Genomic DNA, 16,963 nt, shown 5'->3' with positions numbered 1-16,963 from the left:
AAATCTAAAATATAATATATATATATATATCTTTAAAAATATTTTTTATATAAATTTTAAATATAATTTATATATTTAAACATGATATTTTTTTACATATAATTTATTATAAATTTTAGTTATATAAAATAAATAATTTAATTGCACAAGTTAAAATACTAACTAATATTTAATTTATAAATAAATATGATATTTATTTTGTATATTGTATTAGTTAAAAAAGTTTAAGTTATTATTTTTTTAATATTTATTTTTTAAATTTATATTTAAAGCATTCAATAACTTTATGTTATATATATTTAATCAACTCAATATATTAAAAGCAAAATAATTATCTTGTATGATAGACTATTATTTATTTAGAGAATTTTTGAAAAATTCTTTTAACTTTCTATAAATTTAGGTTTTTTATTTATTATATTTATTTATAAACTAATATTTTAGCTTGTATAATATACAAATATTTTTATTATATATAATATAATTAAAATTTATAACAGATTATATATCAAAATATTATATTTAAATATATAAATTACATTAAAAATAAATATTTAAATTATATTTTAAAATTATAGTAAATAATTTATATTATAAAAATATACATTTATATTTATTTGTAATTTATTTTAAAATATTAATATTTAATTAATAAATAATTATAATAAATAAAAATCATATTAAATAAAAGATTAAAAATTTCTTACAAATCTTTTTCTTTTGAAAAATTCTTAAAACCAATTTTACATAAAATAAATTTAAATATTTAGAATTGATTGAATTTAAACATTTTAAAAAATATAATAATTAAAATAATATAATAATATTTATTTATCTTAAATCTAAAATTTGTAAAAAAAAATTAAAAATTAAAATATAATTTATATATTTAAAATATCTATTTATACTAATTTAAAATATGCTAACATACGATTCAGTTCTGCGACAAAATCTGAATCTTGTTCTTGAAAAAACAAGGATTTTGGAGAGTTGTTTGACTCGAGGCTGATTGGGGTTCTCTCTTACAAGGTCTTTCTTCATCCTCCTACTCTCGCATGCATTCTTATTCCTGTTGTAAGTGTGCATGTTCTTACACTTCTTCTCTGTCCAAGCTTTCTTTTTATTTATTTGTTTATTTTTGCATGTCACTGAAATTTGAAAATTTCTGTTTATTTTCAAATTTTGGTTTCAATTTTTTGTTTAGTTCATGTTTCTCGTCTTTGGTGTTTTACATGACAATTGAATTTTGGGTAAAGAAGAATGACATACACAGATTAATGCTGTGTGTATGTTTTTGTGTTAGCCTAGACAATTAATTGATTATGTTTTCTTGTGGGTTTAGTGCATTATTTAGCGGTGAAATCAACAAGTTGGGACCTTTGGGCTTTCTTAGCCCAGATTGAACTATGAAGGCTTGTGGGAGTAGGAGTGAGACCAGTGAAGAAGTTGCAAATGATTCAGTGGCTTTGGGAGATGTGATATTTATCAAGCTTCGCAGTGGCTCATGGTGGCCTGCGCAGGTAGGCGAATTTTCGTGCTTCCAGATTTCTTTGACCTCGTGAAAGGCTAGATACCATGTTTAATATCAACTAATTGATGTTTAAATTACCTTTTTTTCTGAAATAATTGACTTTGTTGTAGGTTGTTGATGAAAATAGTGTTAATAAGAGTGTTAAACCGAGCAACAGGAGGAAACGATTGCCAGGGGAAGTCCTTGTTAGGCATTATGGAAGTTATACATAGTCAGTATTTTTTTCTATTGATGATCTGTACATTTTACACATTAATTCGTTGTAACAATCCTTGTTTCCTTCTGCAGTTCTTATGCAGATCCTATTAAATATGGTTCTGAGTTTAAGACGGTAAGTTGATATTTGGAAACTGTTTGATATATTTATTTACTTTTTGTCTCCTTGTAAATATTAGGGCTTTGCATGAATTTCTTTGTCCTTATATCTCTGAGTTTTCAGATACTTGAGCAAAATGATGGTTCTCTCAGGAAAATACTTCTGCAGGCTCTTGAAAAGGTACATCGTACCTATAACTTTTTCATTTGGATTGCTAATGAAGTCATGAGCATGATCTTCAGTTTTTTGTTTTTTTCTTAGGCAGCAAGTTGTCTTAAACACTTTGAACTAACTGTTTGGTTTGCTGTCATTTTTTTGTGGGTGAAAGGATCTTCCTAGTACAAAATCCCATAGATCAAAGGGGTCATCATCATCAAAGCCTAAAGGTTACCCCATTTTCTTGCAATTCTAATGGTTTTGCACTTTTTCTTTACCAAATTACAATTGCATAGCTATTTTGAGTTTCCTCTTTCCATAGAAAAGAAAAAAAAGGAGTGAAAAAGAGTGTAAACACCCAAGTGTTTGGGCTATCCCTTTTCCATTTGTTTTTGTTGGTTTATAGTTGATTTTGTATATTTATCAAATGCATTGTTCTTTTATTCTTTTTTGTTATTTTAGATATGTTGGATATCTCTTGTTGACTTGCTATTTAGGTTGATCCCTAAGATTAAGAGATAATTATTTCCTGCATTATTTGTTGTATCATAAATGTATTTATTCAGCCCATTGTTGAGGGTTCTCTTCTTCAAGAAATCAGTAAAAGGATCAGTTATAAATTCAAGTTGGTAGCAAAGCTTCCCTGCCCTTTGGTTTGTTCTTGGTATTTGTCAACCATGGTATAGGCTGACCCTCCCTATTTTTTTTACCAAGTATGGTTTGAGGCATAGTTATCAACCGGCGGAGCAGCCGACTCTCGAAGTGGGATTGTGGATAGCAGGATTACTAGTATTCTAATGTTATATTTATGTATATTAAATAATAAATTATATATATATATATATATATATATATATATATATAAAATCTAAAAAAAGCATAACTCTAAATTCATGCATTAATAATTTTTAATGATAAAAGTTTATAGTACTCGAACAAAGCACATCATAAAATGTCTAGAAAATAAAGTGCTTAAAGCTTAAGTCATCTATAGCATAGCTAAAGCTCTAAATAACTAAAAAATTAAACATTAAAGTTCAATCTTCTTCCTCATCAAGATTAAAGTTTTCTTCTCCTTCTAATTCATCACTCCCACTAGCATTAGAATTATATTCTTCTTCTACTTCATCTTCATCTAAATCTTCTTCCACTACTTTTGTCACTTTTTTCCTTTTTCTTTACTGATGTAGATGCAATTGTTGTTGCCTTTTTCACTAGTGTTTGTCTCCTAGTGTATTTCAAAGGTTCACTAGCTTCAATTGCCTTGGCCTCATTTGTCCAAGTCAAAACATCATCATCAAAAACCAAATCATCTTCAACATTATCATCTTCATCCTAATCTCTCAACATCCACTCATTGTTATCATCAATATCATTTAAGACAATATGATCAATTACATCCCGTTGCTCAAAGCGTTCTTGTAGAGCTTGATTGTATTTAATAAAAATCAAGTCTTGAAACTTTTGGTGCTCAAGTCTACTTCTCTTCCTTGAGTGAACCTATAATAATTTAAAAAACATGAATGTTAGTTAAGTTTCCATTTTTAATGGTAAACTCAAATTTAAATTGTTCATTTCAATTTTACATAAATACATTAAGTCATTAGCTTACATGCTTAAAGGTATTTTAGTTATGCTCTCAAACCAATGAGCTATAAATCAAGCTTAGTACCTTAATGGCAAGAATTTGCAAACGTGGTGTATGTCCTCAATACATCTTCCACCACTCAACTGAAATGCTTTTCATACACAATGCATTAAGAATTGAATATTATTATTTACACAAAATTATCAAATAATCATAAAATTTGTAAGTGAAGTTAAGACTTAAGAACTTTTTAACTTATTAGGAGCCATCTTAACCCTTGTTCTCACTGCTACAAGAATGCTAAATCTGTCTCCCGCCCTTTTATACAGTAGCATCTGAGTGTGAATGTTGTCTACAAATTCATTATCCCTAAGCCTGTCAATACATTTGTGGATGTCATCCATCACTTCATCATCATCATCATTAATTTTTGAATTTCTTTAAAAGAACTCGAGATTTAGATAATATTTTGTTGCATGCAAAGGATGATGAAGTTGGCAATCCCATCTTTTATCAATAATTGCAAATATATCTGTGTATTTTTCTTCATTGTGATTGAAAGAAATTTGAATTGCCTCTTTTGGCCCTATCCATAACTTCATAAATGTAATCCATTGACAATTTTTTTTCATTATCCACTAATCTCAAACCACGTACAATAGGCCTTAAAGCATAGATAACATCACTCCAAAATGGAGGCATAAGAATAACATCTATTGTTTTCTTTCCCTTATTTTCTTTGGTTCCCTTTGACTGCAACCATTCATTGGATGTAAACATCCTTTTAAGATTGGTTTTTTACTTATGCAATTGTTGCAAAATGAGAAAGGTTGTTGCAAATCTTGTAACTCAATGCATCAACAAATGATTGTAAATGAAACCCACAAGCGTAATGCCTCTTTGTATTACCCTTTTAACTTTAGGGATCTTTCCAATATCTTCTAGTATCAAGTCAAGACAATGGGAAGAACATGGAGTCCAAACCTAAAAAGACCAATAACAAAATAATTAAAATTAAAAGTTATAACTTATATAATCTTATGAGTATAAAATTAAAATCTCATTGAGGAACGACGATGACTAATTCTTGCCTACCATAACATAATTGTTTCCATTGTCTGTCACCACTTGAATAACATTTTTTTCTCCAATTTCCTCAACAAAATTATTTAAAAGCTCAAGCATTTTCTCACTAGTCTTGGTATACTCAGAACCATCCATACTCTTCACAAACATTGTTCCCAATGAACAATTTATTAAAAAGTTAACCAAAGTTCTATTTTTTCTATTCATTCAACCATCAGATAGTGAGTATTCATATTTTACTCTCTTCATGGCCCTTCAATAAGCCATTGGTGTATTCCAATTTCTTTTTAAGGAATGGAACTCTCAATTCATGGTAGCTTGGTGGCTTAAATGGGGATCGTAGGTGCCAATAGCTTCAACCATCAATTTGAAACTTTTTGATGGGGCAACATTAAATGGTATTCCATTCCTAATAAAGAAGCGGGCAATGTATTGAACTACCCTTGCTCTTGGTTTCTTATTACAAGTATCATTTAAACTTGTTTGTTTGTAGACTTTACCTAATTTGATACTTTCTTCCGATTTTTTAGCAAAGTGCAAATCAAGAGGACCTTCGACGTTTATACCCCTCCTCTTGGTAGTAGAAGTGGCTTCACTTGATGTAGATAAAGGTCTCTTAAATCTAGCAATAGCTTGGATGTCATCTTCCTCTTCATCTTCTTGCATAGACTCCATATATACTTCATTGTCAATTTTTTTCTCTCATAAGCAACCTTTATTTCTAATTTAATATCCTCTGATATTTTTTTGCAAGCATGTACATCTCCGCTTATTTGAAGTTGATGTCTTTTTGCACTAGTAATTCCTCCTATAGAAGTTTTTAGGCAAAAATCACAGGTTACACTCTTACTGTTGTTTTTGTCTTTAAAGTTATTCCGCTTCCAAAATACATCAATGTTGTCACCAGTAGGCTTAAACATTTCGATTGAAGAACTCATTGATGGTGTGAGACAAGGACTAGTTCCAATAGCGTTTGGTTAGGCCATGGTTCTGCTGATCACCAAATAAAAAAAAAATGAACTGAAAAAAGAGAAAGAAAAGGAACAAACAAAAGAGATGAACAGTGGAAAAATAGGAAAGAAAAGTGAATATAAACACGAGAATGACGGAGAATAGAAAAAAATAAAGAAAAAAGAGAAAAACAAATTGATGAATGGAAAGTCATTAAAGAAGATGAAGCAAATCACAGAGTCGTTAGAGAGGATGAAGTAAGAATGTCAACGGAGAGAGTCGTCAAAGAAGATGAAGCAAATTGTTCAAGCAAGTGAGGGAGAAGAGAGTTACAATGGGTTAAGATAGTTCGTCACCTAATATAAAAGGCGATGGGACTTATGAGCTCATTTAATGAGGTATTTTCAGATTTTTTTTTAAAAATTGCCACGATAGACCGCAATGCCCCACCGCAATCGTCGCTACTATGGCCACTATTGACTACTATGATCTATGGGTCTCTCTTTTGTGAAGGACCTCTTCCTATTTGGTTGCTGCTCTAGTTGTTTCTTGTGCTTTTCTTGTTTGGTTGTGCTTGCTTGTTATTGCAGTTTCATTCTATTTGTTGTGACTTGTTTTAATGGATGAAAAATTGGTTGATTCCCCCAAGGCTGATTCCAATTGTCTTGTTCGTTTAAATGACTTATTTTTCCGAATGTGAATAAGGTAAAGAAAGACAATGATCAAAGAGTCAAGACTCAAGACAACAAGACACATTGTACTAATCTAATCATCCTCCTCATCCTCATAATTCCCATCATCATTACTGAGGCATATCCTTCAGCTTCTCTTCCAAATTGTTAAAATTAATATTTGTCCATTTTTCCTCGGATTCCTCATTAATGTCTTCTAAATCTTCAACTTGAAACATTTTTCCTTTCCTAGTTGAAGAAAGCCCTCATTTGTTTCTTTTAGAAGCTCTTTGAGATGATGCACCTTCTCCATTTGCAGCTTGCTTCCTTTTGTTGCACCTAGTATATATTATACTTTATAAGCTCTCCAACCTTTAAAATCCTATAAACATATTCCCAAGTAAGTGGATCATCTCCATAAAAATTTCTGTGATCTTGAGCTTCATCATCATCTCCATCCATTTCTCCAACTTGTTCTCATTATAGTCATCAATATCATTAAGGCTAATTGGATCAATTTCCTTCTTAAGGTTGCATCTTTGCTTGAGTGCTTGATTATATTTGACATAGACCAAGTCATGCATTTGCTTATGCTCAAGCCTATTCCTTCTCTTTGTATGATTATACAACATTTAGTTAAATAGTCATGGAATGATTATAAGAAAGATTTGGAATTCATTATTGACTCTTAAAAGCAAATTGATCACTTGTTCAAAGACACTCCAATTATGTTCACAACCTGAAACACTACAAGTCAAGCCTAAGATCTTTATAGCTAGTTTTTGTAAATTAGGAGTTAATGAACCATATGGTCGCTACCATTGAACTATAAAGTCAAGGAAAATGTGTTAAACACTTAAGCAAATGACTTGAAGGATAGAAGTTTAAAATTTTTATTGGCTTTGTTTCTTTCTTACCTAGTGACACCCTTTTCCTCATTGATATGGCAATATCATTCCCAACTATTTCACCTGCAATTTTTATAAGTGTGCAACTACAACATGATTTTTCGACCCACATCTAGATTTCCCTGCAACTTATTGGTGCATGAATATAATATTATAACCTTACTATCAAATTCCATTTAAGGATTGTCATAAAACAACTCTTGGATTCAAAAAATGGCCAGTTGTATGTAATGAGTGATGAAGTTGAATATTCCATCTTCTATCAATGATTTTCAAATACTTTATATTTGCTCTCATTATTATTAAAAGACTTCACAATACCTTTCTTTGCCCTATCCATAGCTTTAATATAGCCCGCAATGGGCTTTTTCTCACCATCAAGAAGCTAAAGTACTTTCACAAGAGGATCTATGACTTATGCACCACATTCCTCCAAAAATTTGGTATCAATTCAATTTCACTTCTCTTCCTTTTGCCAACTTGTTTGCACTCCACTCATCCAAGATAAACATCTTTCTTATATTTGTTTTCTCTTGGAGGATCCTTTCCAAGGAATGAAAAGATGTTGCAAATCAGGTTACCACATGCCTCATTAACTCCCTTTTGTTTGTAAAGAACCTCAACAAACCCAAAGTGCTTGAATAGCTGCAAATAAAAGCCAACCAAAGTAATTGCCTGCTGAATTGTTTTTTTTTATTTTTTTATTTTTTTTATATTGAGAATCCTTTAAATGTCCTCCAACATTAAATGTATGCAATGTGCTACACATAAGAGTCCAAAATAAGTTTTAGGTCTTTTTTCCTCCAATTTCTTGTTAGCAAGAACATAGGTACTTCCATTGTCTGGGGAGGCTTGGACAATTTTTTTCCCTCCAATTTCCTTTACAATTGAATCAAGTAATTCAAATAGCTTTTCTCCCATATTCACAACATTAGATCCATCAACAAATTTGATGAACATTGTCTAGGCAGATTATGCTCCTTCTTGTGAATTAGGCCTCTTAAGCTCCAATCTTCACTTCAAAGTTTCAATAATGTCTCTTCTTCTTGCTGGAGTGCCTCACAAGCATAGAATGGGAATTCCTGAAACATAAAAACACCCAAAGCGTAACAAATTTCACAAATAGTTGAAAAACAGGCCGAGGAAGACCTAAATGACAATATGCAATTTTTCCCAAGTACAATGCTATGCATGAATGATATGAAATACAACACATTAATATTTTGGCCACTCTTCTTTCATCTCCTTCTCCTACCCAAGTTTTTGAAGGGTGTTTTTCACTGTTCTCCCCCTTTACTATCCATGACTTTAAAACCTTCATTTCTCCAGCTGTGCTTTCCTTGCTTTGTTACTTCCCCCGCATTATCGTGTGCTGTTGCAGTTTGTCTTTTGTGATTGCAAAGTTTTCTCTCAGGCTTTTGGCCCCTCTGCAAGATCTGTAGCTTCCTAGCTGTTATTCATGTCATTTAATGATGGTTCCTCACGCTCAGATCAGTCCAGTGGATACCCACTTTGGTTTGAGCCTCCATGCGCAGACCATCGTGTGGCATTTGTCTCAACTTTTCAGCAACCTCAATAGAGATGTATCACAGCCCTTTAGTCGAATTCTGCACTTTAGTTTCTATAACTCCAAGCAGCTATTTGACTGTATGCAGGGTGGCTTATCCTCTTTGTGGGTTTGCTGCTGTAGTGCTGTTTGGACATACGATCTGGTGTTGTTTGTATTGTGTCTATTTAATCTTATTCATAGTTTAATATATAGTTGCTGAGTTTTGTATCTGTTAGATTACGTTTGGCCACATCTGCCACTGTATTAGTTGGGTTTTATTTGTATGAAAGTGGAGAACTTAGCTTCAGCTTTAGCAGGTTTTAAAATATTTCTTCCTCTAATCCATATTATAAGACATTTTTAACCAAATTACACAGAACAATATAAGTAGTTATGTTAGTTGATTTTAAGTTTATAAAATAAAATCATGATTTACCAAATTTATTTTTCTTACTTATCATTAAATTTTCATGAGAGGTGGAGATATTATTCTTTATCAAAGTTTATGTACCAATATCAATAAAAATGATAAATCTCAATTGAAGAGAATTTAAGAAGTGAGAGAGAAAAATATATATCCTCACAATCTTTAATAGGAGCAAACAAAAAAATAATAATTTGATGTTTTCTAAAAACTATAAGATGCTTTATATAAAGGACAGAATTTTTTCTAAATTATGTTTTATAACAAAGACCGGAGGGAGTAACATTTATGTTATACATAGTAATCTTTTGTTTTTTTTATATGGAATAGGTTATATTAAATACTCATTTACTGATTATTAAGCTGGATGTTGGTTCATGTTGGCATATAGTTTCCCATTAGTCCATTACTCATTGATTGTAAATCAATGCATAAGGCTATGTTTGGTTCAAAGTAGGGGGAGGGAGGAGAGATAACTATTTCCTTGTTTGGTTCACAAGGGAGGAAAGAGATTTTAAAAACTAATTAACCTTTGTACCCTGATAATTTTGAATTTAAAAACATAAGTAAGGATATTTTTGGCATTATATTAAAAATGTTTAAAAATCTTTTCCCGTATTTGTAATGTATTGGGACGTATCCGTATCGGATACATATCTCATACTGATATGGGAATGAAAGTAGTGTATTCGTGCTTTAGAGCTCCTCTCTATTCTCACCCCTTACCCTTTTAAAAATTGAACCAAACAAAAAAGTTTATAAAATCCCTTTTCCTTCGCCTCCATTTCTCTCTAATCAAACACTATAAATTCCAGAAAATATTAATTTCTCCCTGTTTTATTTTTTCAACAGGAACTTCAAGCAAAAATGCCGCAGGCAAGCGAAAATCCAATGGGCAAGATGAGGAGCAGAACACAATCAAGCGCCAAAAGCAAAAGGAGACATTGGATGGTGATGCTAGCCAAAGTCATGTAACTGATGTAAGTATATGGAATTGAACCTTGTTATTTCATGTGTTGTTTATTCGATTTTGTCTGGTGTATTTGTTGAAATAAACTTTAATGTCAGTTTTTAATGGTTTTAATTTAGCAGTTTTTTATTTGGTTCAAATAAAAGGTCAAGAGTCAATAGTTAGCAATAATGGGTTCTGATTGTAGGCTGTTAATAAAATTTTAAGCTTTTGAGCTTCTGAAGGACAAATATCAGTCTATATATATATATCATTGTATTGTTTGATTATACTCTGAAATAAAAACAGAGAAATTCACCTTCTCCTCTATTAGTTTTTTTTTAATTCTACAAATTGGTATAAGAGCTAATGGCAAGTGTGACTAATTATCTGTCGCTGCTCCGACTGACGAAGACGACAAACTACGACAATTGGAGCGTCCAAATGAAAGCTCTTCTTGGGTCTCAAGTGCTTGGGAGGTGGTCCAAGAAGGTTTCGAAGAACCGGAAACTACCATGGGATATTCAGCTGCCCAACACAAAAGTTGAAAGAGACGCGATCGAAAGATAAGGCGGCTTTGTACCTGTTGTATCGAGCTGTTGATGAGTTAGGCTTTGAGAAGATTGCGCGTGCGTCAACCTCAAAGGAAGCATGGGACATTTTGGCAAAAGTGTACAAAGGAGCTGACAAGGTTAAACAAGTCCGCCTTCAAACTCTTCGCGGCGAGTTGGAAAGCATGAAGATGAACCAGTCAGAATGGGTCTCCGATTACATCACACGTGTTCAAACTATGGTGAACCAACTCAACCAAAATAGAGAGACGTTAACTGTTGTACGAGTTGTGGAGAAGATTTTGAGGTCGTTAACCGATAGTTTCGAGAATGTTGTATGTGCTATATAAGAGTCAAAGGACCTAACAATGCTCACGGTCGACGAGCTTGCAGGATCTCTCGAGGCACACGAACAACGTAAGAAGAAGAAGGAGGAGGAGATACTTGAGCAAGCACTCCAAATCAAGGCGTCAATCAAAGACGAAAAGGCACTCTATTCTCAAAACATTTGAGGTAGAGGGCGTGGCCGTGGAGGTCGAGGAAATGGTCACGGTGGTAGAGGTCGTAGTCAAGAAGGGTATTATGAGGAGAAAGAGCAATCAAACCAGCAAAACTGGCGTGGAAGAGGACGTGCTCGTTAGAGAGGCAGTCGGACAAATTATTCCAATGTCGAGTGTTACAAGTGTGGCAAATATGGTCAGTATGCGAGGGATTGTAATTCCGATAAGTGTTATAATTGTGGCAAGGTGGGGAATTTTGCGAAAGAATGCCGAGTTGAGAAAAAGGTGGAAGAAACAACCAATTTAATCACGGAAGATGTGGAAGCAAAAGAAATTTTTCTCTTGATGGCATATAACGAAGTCAACACTAACAACAACACGGTGTGGTACCTTGACATGGGTGCAAGCAATCATATGTGCGGGCACAAGCACCTATTCAAAGAATTGCAAAAAGTTGAAATTGGACATGTGTCGTTTGGAGATCCATCAAAGGTTGAAGTCAAAGGCCAAGGTACAGTTTGTTATTTACAAAAGGATGGCTTAGTTGGGTCAATCCAAGATGTGTATTACGTACCAGATCTCAAGAGCAACATTTTGAGTATGGGGCAACTCATGGAGAAAGGTTATACGGTACTTATGAAAGACCGGGAATTACACTTGAAAGATAAGCACGGGCATTTGGTCGCTTGAGTTGAAATGGGGAGAAATCGCATGTATAAGCTGAATTTGAGAAACGTTCAAGAAAAATGTTTGCGAGTCAACGTAGAAGACAAGGCGTCAATGTGGCATCTCCGTTTTGGTCATCTACATTATTGTGGTCTAAACGAGTTGGCAAATAAGAACATGGTGCACGGGCTACCGGACATGAATTACGAGGGAAAATTTTGTGAAGAATGTGTACTCACCAAGAATATGAGAACTTCATTTCAAAAGAAGGCAGAATATCGTGCTAAGGGACCTCTCGAATTAATTCATACCGACATATGTGAACCAATCACCCCTGAATCTTTTAGCGGTAAAAGATATTTCATTTCCTTCGTTGATGATTTCTCACGAAAAACTTGGGTTTATTTTCTAAAGGAAAAATTTGAGGCTTTTGAGGTGTTCAAAAAGTTCAAAGTGGTGGTGGAAAAGGCAATTGGTAGACACATCAAATCAGTACGATCCGACAGAGGTGGTGAGTATACTTCGATGGCTTTCATGGAGTATTGTGAGGCGGAAGGCATAAGGCGATTTCTAACCGCACCATACTCTCCCCAACAAAACGATGTGGCCGAGAGGAAGAATCGGACAGTTCTTGATATGGTTCGGTCAATGCTCAGGAGCAAGAAGATGTCGAAGGAATTTTGGGCGGAAGTTGTGCAATGTGCTATCTATGTGCAAAATCGGTGTCCACATGCGAAGCTGGATGATCAAACTCCACAAGAGGCATGGAGCGGATAAAAACCAACAATTTCTCATCTCAAAGTATTTGGTAGTGTGGCCTATGCACACGTGCCAGATCAGCGAAGAACGAAGCTCGAAGACAAAAGCAAAAGGTATATTTTTATTGGGTATGACGAGAAAACAAAAGGATACAAGTTGTTGGACCCAATAAGCGAGAAGGTCGTGGTAAGTCGTGATGTATGAGTTAATGAAGCAAGCAAGTGGGATTGGAGTAACTCAACAGAGGTTATCAACGAAGATGGAGGATCTTCAACCGTTATACCAACAATTAAATCAACAAATCCTGAAACTATTGATGATGAAAATGAACCGCAATATCCCAAAATGCAAAGTTTGCAAGATTTGTATGACTCAACAAATGAGGTACACATTGTCTGTCTCTTGGCTGATTCCGAAAATATAAGTTTTGAAGAGACAGTGCAAGACATGAAGTGGAAAACAGCCATGGACGAGGAGATTAGAGCAATTGACCGCAACAACACATGGGAGTTAGCGAAATTGCCAAAAGGAAGTCAACCCATTGGTGTGAAGTGGGTGTTTAAGAGGAAGATGAATGCTCAAGGCGAGACAGAACGGTACAAGGCACGACTTGTTGCAAAGGGATACAGGCAAAAGGAGGGAATTGACTATGATGAGGTGTTTGCTCCTGTTACAAGAATGGAGACAATTCGATTGCTCATTTCACAAGCGGCTCAATTCAAATGGCCGATATTTCAAATGGATGTCAAGGCGACATTCTTGAATGGTGTACTCGAAGAAGAAATCTACATCGAACAACCACCCGGGTATATGAAAAGTGGAGAAGAGAAGAAGGTGCTGAAATTGAAGAAGGTGCTCTATGGGTCAAAGCAAGCACCGCGGGCATGGAATACTCGCATTGATACATACTTCAAGGAGAACAGGTTTGAACAATGTCCCCATGAACATGCCCTTTATGTGAAAAAGAGTGGAGTTAATATGTTATTTGTAGCTCTTTATGTTGATGACCTCATTTTCATGGGGAACAATGATGAGATGGTACAAGAGTTTAAGAGCACAATGGCACAAGAATTTGAGATGACAGATTTGGGTTTGATGAAGTTTTTTCTTGGTCTAGAGGTAAGACAAGGAGAGACGAGGATTTTTGTGTCATAGGAGACTATGCAAAGGAGATTTTGGAAAAATATAAGATTGCATATTGCAATCCAGTATCAACACCAATGGAACCGGGTGCAAAACTCTCAAAATTTGATGGAGGAGATCGAGTCGATGCGAGCAAATATCAGAGTTTGGTGGGAAGTCTTCGCTATCTCACATGACCAAGACCAAATCTTTCATTAAGTGTTGGCATTGTAAGTCGATTCATGGAGGAGCCTGTTTATTCACACTAGAAGGCATTGAAGCGAATTCTACGGTATATTCAAGGAACGGTGTCACTCGGTTTATTCTATTCAAGTGCGGAAGATTACAAGTTGATTAGGTATTTTGACAGTGACTGGTATGGAGACTTAGACGATCGAAAAAGTACGTCGGGATATGTGTTCTTTATAGGGGACACGACTTTTACTTGGCTTTCAAAAAAGCAACCAATCGTAACACTCTCGACATGTGAAGCTGAATATGTGGCAACGTCTTGGTGTGTATGTCATGCAATATGGCTTAGAAATCTGTTGGGTAAATTGGAGCAACAACAAATTGGTGCGATTGTGATGAGTTGACAATAAATCAGCAATTGAATTGGCAAAGAACCCAGTAAATCATGAGAGAAGCAAACACATTGACGTTTGCTTTCACTTCATCCGAGATCATGTGAAGGAAGGAAATGTGGAATTAGTGCACGTGGCAAGTCGAGACCAAGTCGTAGATATCTTCATGAAACCGCTACCGGCAGTATTTTTCAACAACTACAAGAAATTGATTGGCATGAAGGATGGAAGAAGCATTTTTTTTTTTTGGTAAAGAATGAAATTTAAAACAGCAGACAATCAAGACATAGAGTCTCTCCCTAGTGCTAACAGGATAAAATCAGGAGGAGTCCTCCAAAATACAACGGAACCTACATTCCGTACACCCCAATTAGCAAGCGTATGAGCTACTGAATTCATCTCTCTAGAGATATGACTTACATAAACAATCCAGTCCCTAGCATTTAAGGTTACATGGGAGTTTTGTTGAAATAAACTTTAATGTCAGTTTTTAATGATTTTAATTTAGCAGTTTCTTATTTGGTTCAAATAAAAGGTCAAGAGTCAATAGTTATTAGCAGTAATGGGTTTTGATTGTAGGTTGTTAATAGAATTTTAAGCTTTTGAGCTTCTGAAAGACAAATATCAGTCTATATATATATATATATATATATATATATCATTGTATTGTTTGATTATACAGTGAAATAAAAACAGAGAAATTCACCTTCTCTTCTATCAGTTTTTTTAATTCTACAATATTAACTTTTTTGCTCAGGAAGCGAACTCGTTAGGGAAGTCCCCAGAGTTGAGTTCCAGGAGGATAAGAGTGATGGAAAACCTTGGACTCATTGCTCCAGCTGGATCACCATTCCAAAAAAAATGCACATAAACTATAAAATATAGTGATGAAGGAATTGGTGTAGACTGTAGACTGTAGAGAAGAGCATGCGTCAATACATTTTCTTTTAACAACACATGTACATGCTCCTTCATGTCATTACTAAGAAATGTTAAATATGTTTAGGATCCTCTTATTTTGGTCAAACGCCCGTTATCATGCATGCAAACATTCGGTCCGACTTTTTGGTGTGAAAAAATGTGGGAAATGATTCTTACAGCCACTTTTTTGTGTTTTTTACGAGTCCTTTTTGAAAAACAAAACTGTGTCCATTTGTTTTAACTATTTTTTTTTGGGAGAAAAAGTAACTTTTAAAAATATACAAAGTGTTTATTTTTAAGAAATTTCATGTGAAGTAGAGGTCATTTTTTGTTTGATTATAATTATATTAATTTATGAAATATGAATGATAGTTATAATTATAGTTCATTTTAGAAGCTATTTAAAATAATCAGAAACCTATTTTTTTAAATATTAGTGTATAATTTTTAAAATATGCCCCTTATAAAGGTGATTATTTTCTACTTGAAAAGAATATGTCGCAGTCATCGGCTACACATAGTATTACAGCTTTTCACAGTTTTCGTTTTGAATGAAATAAAATAGATAGAAAAAGACGGAGAAGTAATGCTGGTTTTGATTTGTTCAAAATTTGGTTAATGGGAAGGTTAGGTGAAAAATATATCTAGGTATGTAAACAAGGTTAGCGGTTCAAACAAGAAGTATTTTTCACAAAAAAGAAAATATTTTTAAAGTAAGTGTTACGAGCAGTTAAGTTTTACGAGTATTTAATACTAGTACTTTAACCTGGTTAATATATAGACATGTTTATTATAATAATTAAAATTTATAATAAATTAAATATAAATAAATATTAATGTTTAAAAATTTATAAATTATATTTAAAATTTTTATAAATATTTAATAGATATTTTTAAACATATAAATAATATTTTTTATTTATGATAAATAATTTATATTGTAATATAAAATTATTTTATTTATTGATAATTTGTTTAAAATATTAATATTTTATTTATAAATAATTATACTAAATTAGATAAGAAGCTAAAAAATTTTGTATAAATCCTCTTGTTATCTAAAAACACTCTTGTACAAGATAGAGATTTGTATTTAATATATAGGGGTTGATGTTGTATATCTAGAATTTAATTATGAATTTAAAGCTACTTAATAGGATGATATAAGTTTAGTTTCAAAGTTTTTAAAATTACATTTAGCTTTTATTTATTTTTTAAAATTAATTTTTTTTCCATTCTGATTTTAATTTTAAAATTAACTCACTTAAAAGGTTTCCTATTTTGTTAAAATTAATTTAAAGGTGTGATAGTGACGTGGATAATATTAATAGTATTGATAGTAATAATGATAATAATAATAATAATATTGACAGTGGTAATAATATCAATAATAGAATAATTGTTGTAAATGTATTGAGATGTCTTATAAAAAAAATAAACCAAATTAACAAATATTTTTCTTGATTTTGAAAAGAAATGTAAAAGTGTTCTAAATTAGGAATATTTCAACACCATTCTAGTAAAACACGTTTTGTTTTGAAAAGGTGTCCCAAACAGTTCATAAGTTACAACTTTACATTGTTGATCTACATGTTTTGGCCGCATTTAAACAAGATTCTTGTAAAATAGTCTACATATAGGTTATTAAGTTTAATCTATTTATTTTCACCACGAGATTTCCCTTTTTAAAAAATATTCTTACTCAACGTTTTTATAACACTTTTTTTATAA

At 32.8% G+C, this 16,963-nt stretch overlaps 1 protein-coding gene across 4 annotated transcripts; it reads left to right on the top strand.

Moving 5' to 3' along the window:
- Window positions 1-914: 914 nt before the first annotated feature.
- On the top strand, window positions 915-15,437 carry LOC109795870 (uncharacterized). 4 transcript variants are annotated; one of them, XM_083077146.1, is made up of 8 exons: window positions 915-1,074; window positions 1,343-1,520; window positions 1,642-1,742; window positions 1,820-1,862; window positions 1,971-2,027; window positions 2,176-2,233; window positions 10,033-10,160; window positions 10,544-10,714. In XM_083077146.1, exons 2-8 carry the CDS (start codon window positions 1,407-1,409, stop codon window positions 10,697-10,699), a joined length of 657 nt encoding a protein of 218 aa, XP_082933272.1. In that variant the 5' UTR covers window positions 915-1,074; window positions 1,343-1,406; the 3' UTR covers window positions 10,700-10,714. The 4 variants fall into 4 exon arrangements, with proteins under 4 accessions (XP_082933272.1, XP_020211020.2, XP_082933274.1 ...); XM_020355431.3 differs by lacking the exon at window positions 10,544-10,714 and adding an exon at window positions 15,069-15,437 and having other exon boundaries at window positions 916-1,074; XM_083077148.1 differs by lacking the exon at window positions 10,544-10,714 and adding an exon at window positions 15,073-15,437 and having other exon boundaries at window positions 916-1,074; window positions 10,033-10,164.
- Window positions 15,438-16,963: the final 1,526 nt, after the last annotated feature.

This window comes from Cajanus cajan, chromosome 6 (assembly GCF_000230855.2).
Source record: "Cajanus cajan strain Asha chromosome 6, NIPB_CcT2T_4, whole genome shotgun sequence".
In the NCBI taxonomy this organism is placed as follows: domain Eukaryota; kingdom Viridiplantae; phylum Streptophyta; class Magnoliopsida; order Fabales; family Fabaceae; genus Cajanus; species Cajanus cajan.
The sequence above is the reverse complement of the archived record's forward strand: the minus strand, read 5'-3'. Positions and strand labels throughout refer to the sequence as shown.

Coding starts and splice junctions, on each gene's coding strand:
- LOC109795870 (XM_083077146.1), top strand. CDS start 1,407: ATGAAGGCTTGTGGGAGTAGGAGTGAGACCAGTGAAGAAGTTGCAAAT. Junction 1,521..1,641: donor GCTCATGGTGGCCTGCGCAG/GTAGGCGAATTT, acceptor ACTTTGTTGTAG/GTTGTTGATGAAAATAGTGT. Junction 10,161..10,543: donor GCCAAAGTCATGTAACTGAT/GTAAGTATATGG, acceptor CGACTGACGAAG/ACGACAAACTACGACAATTG.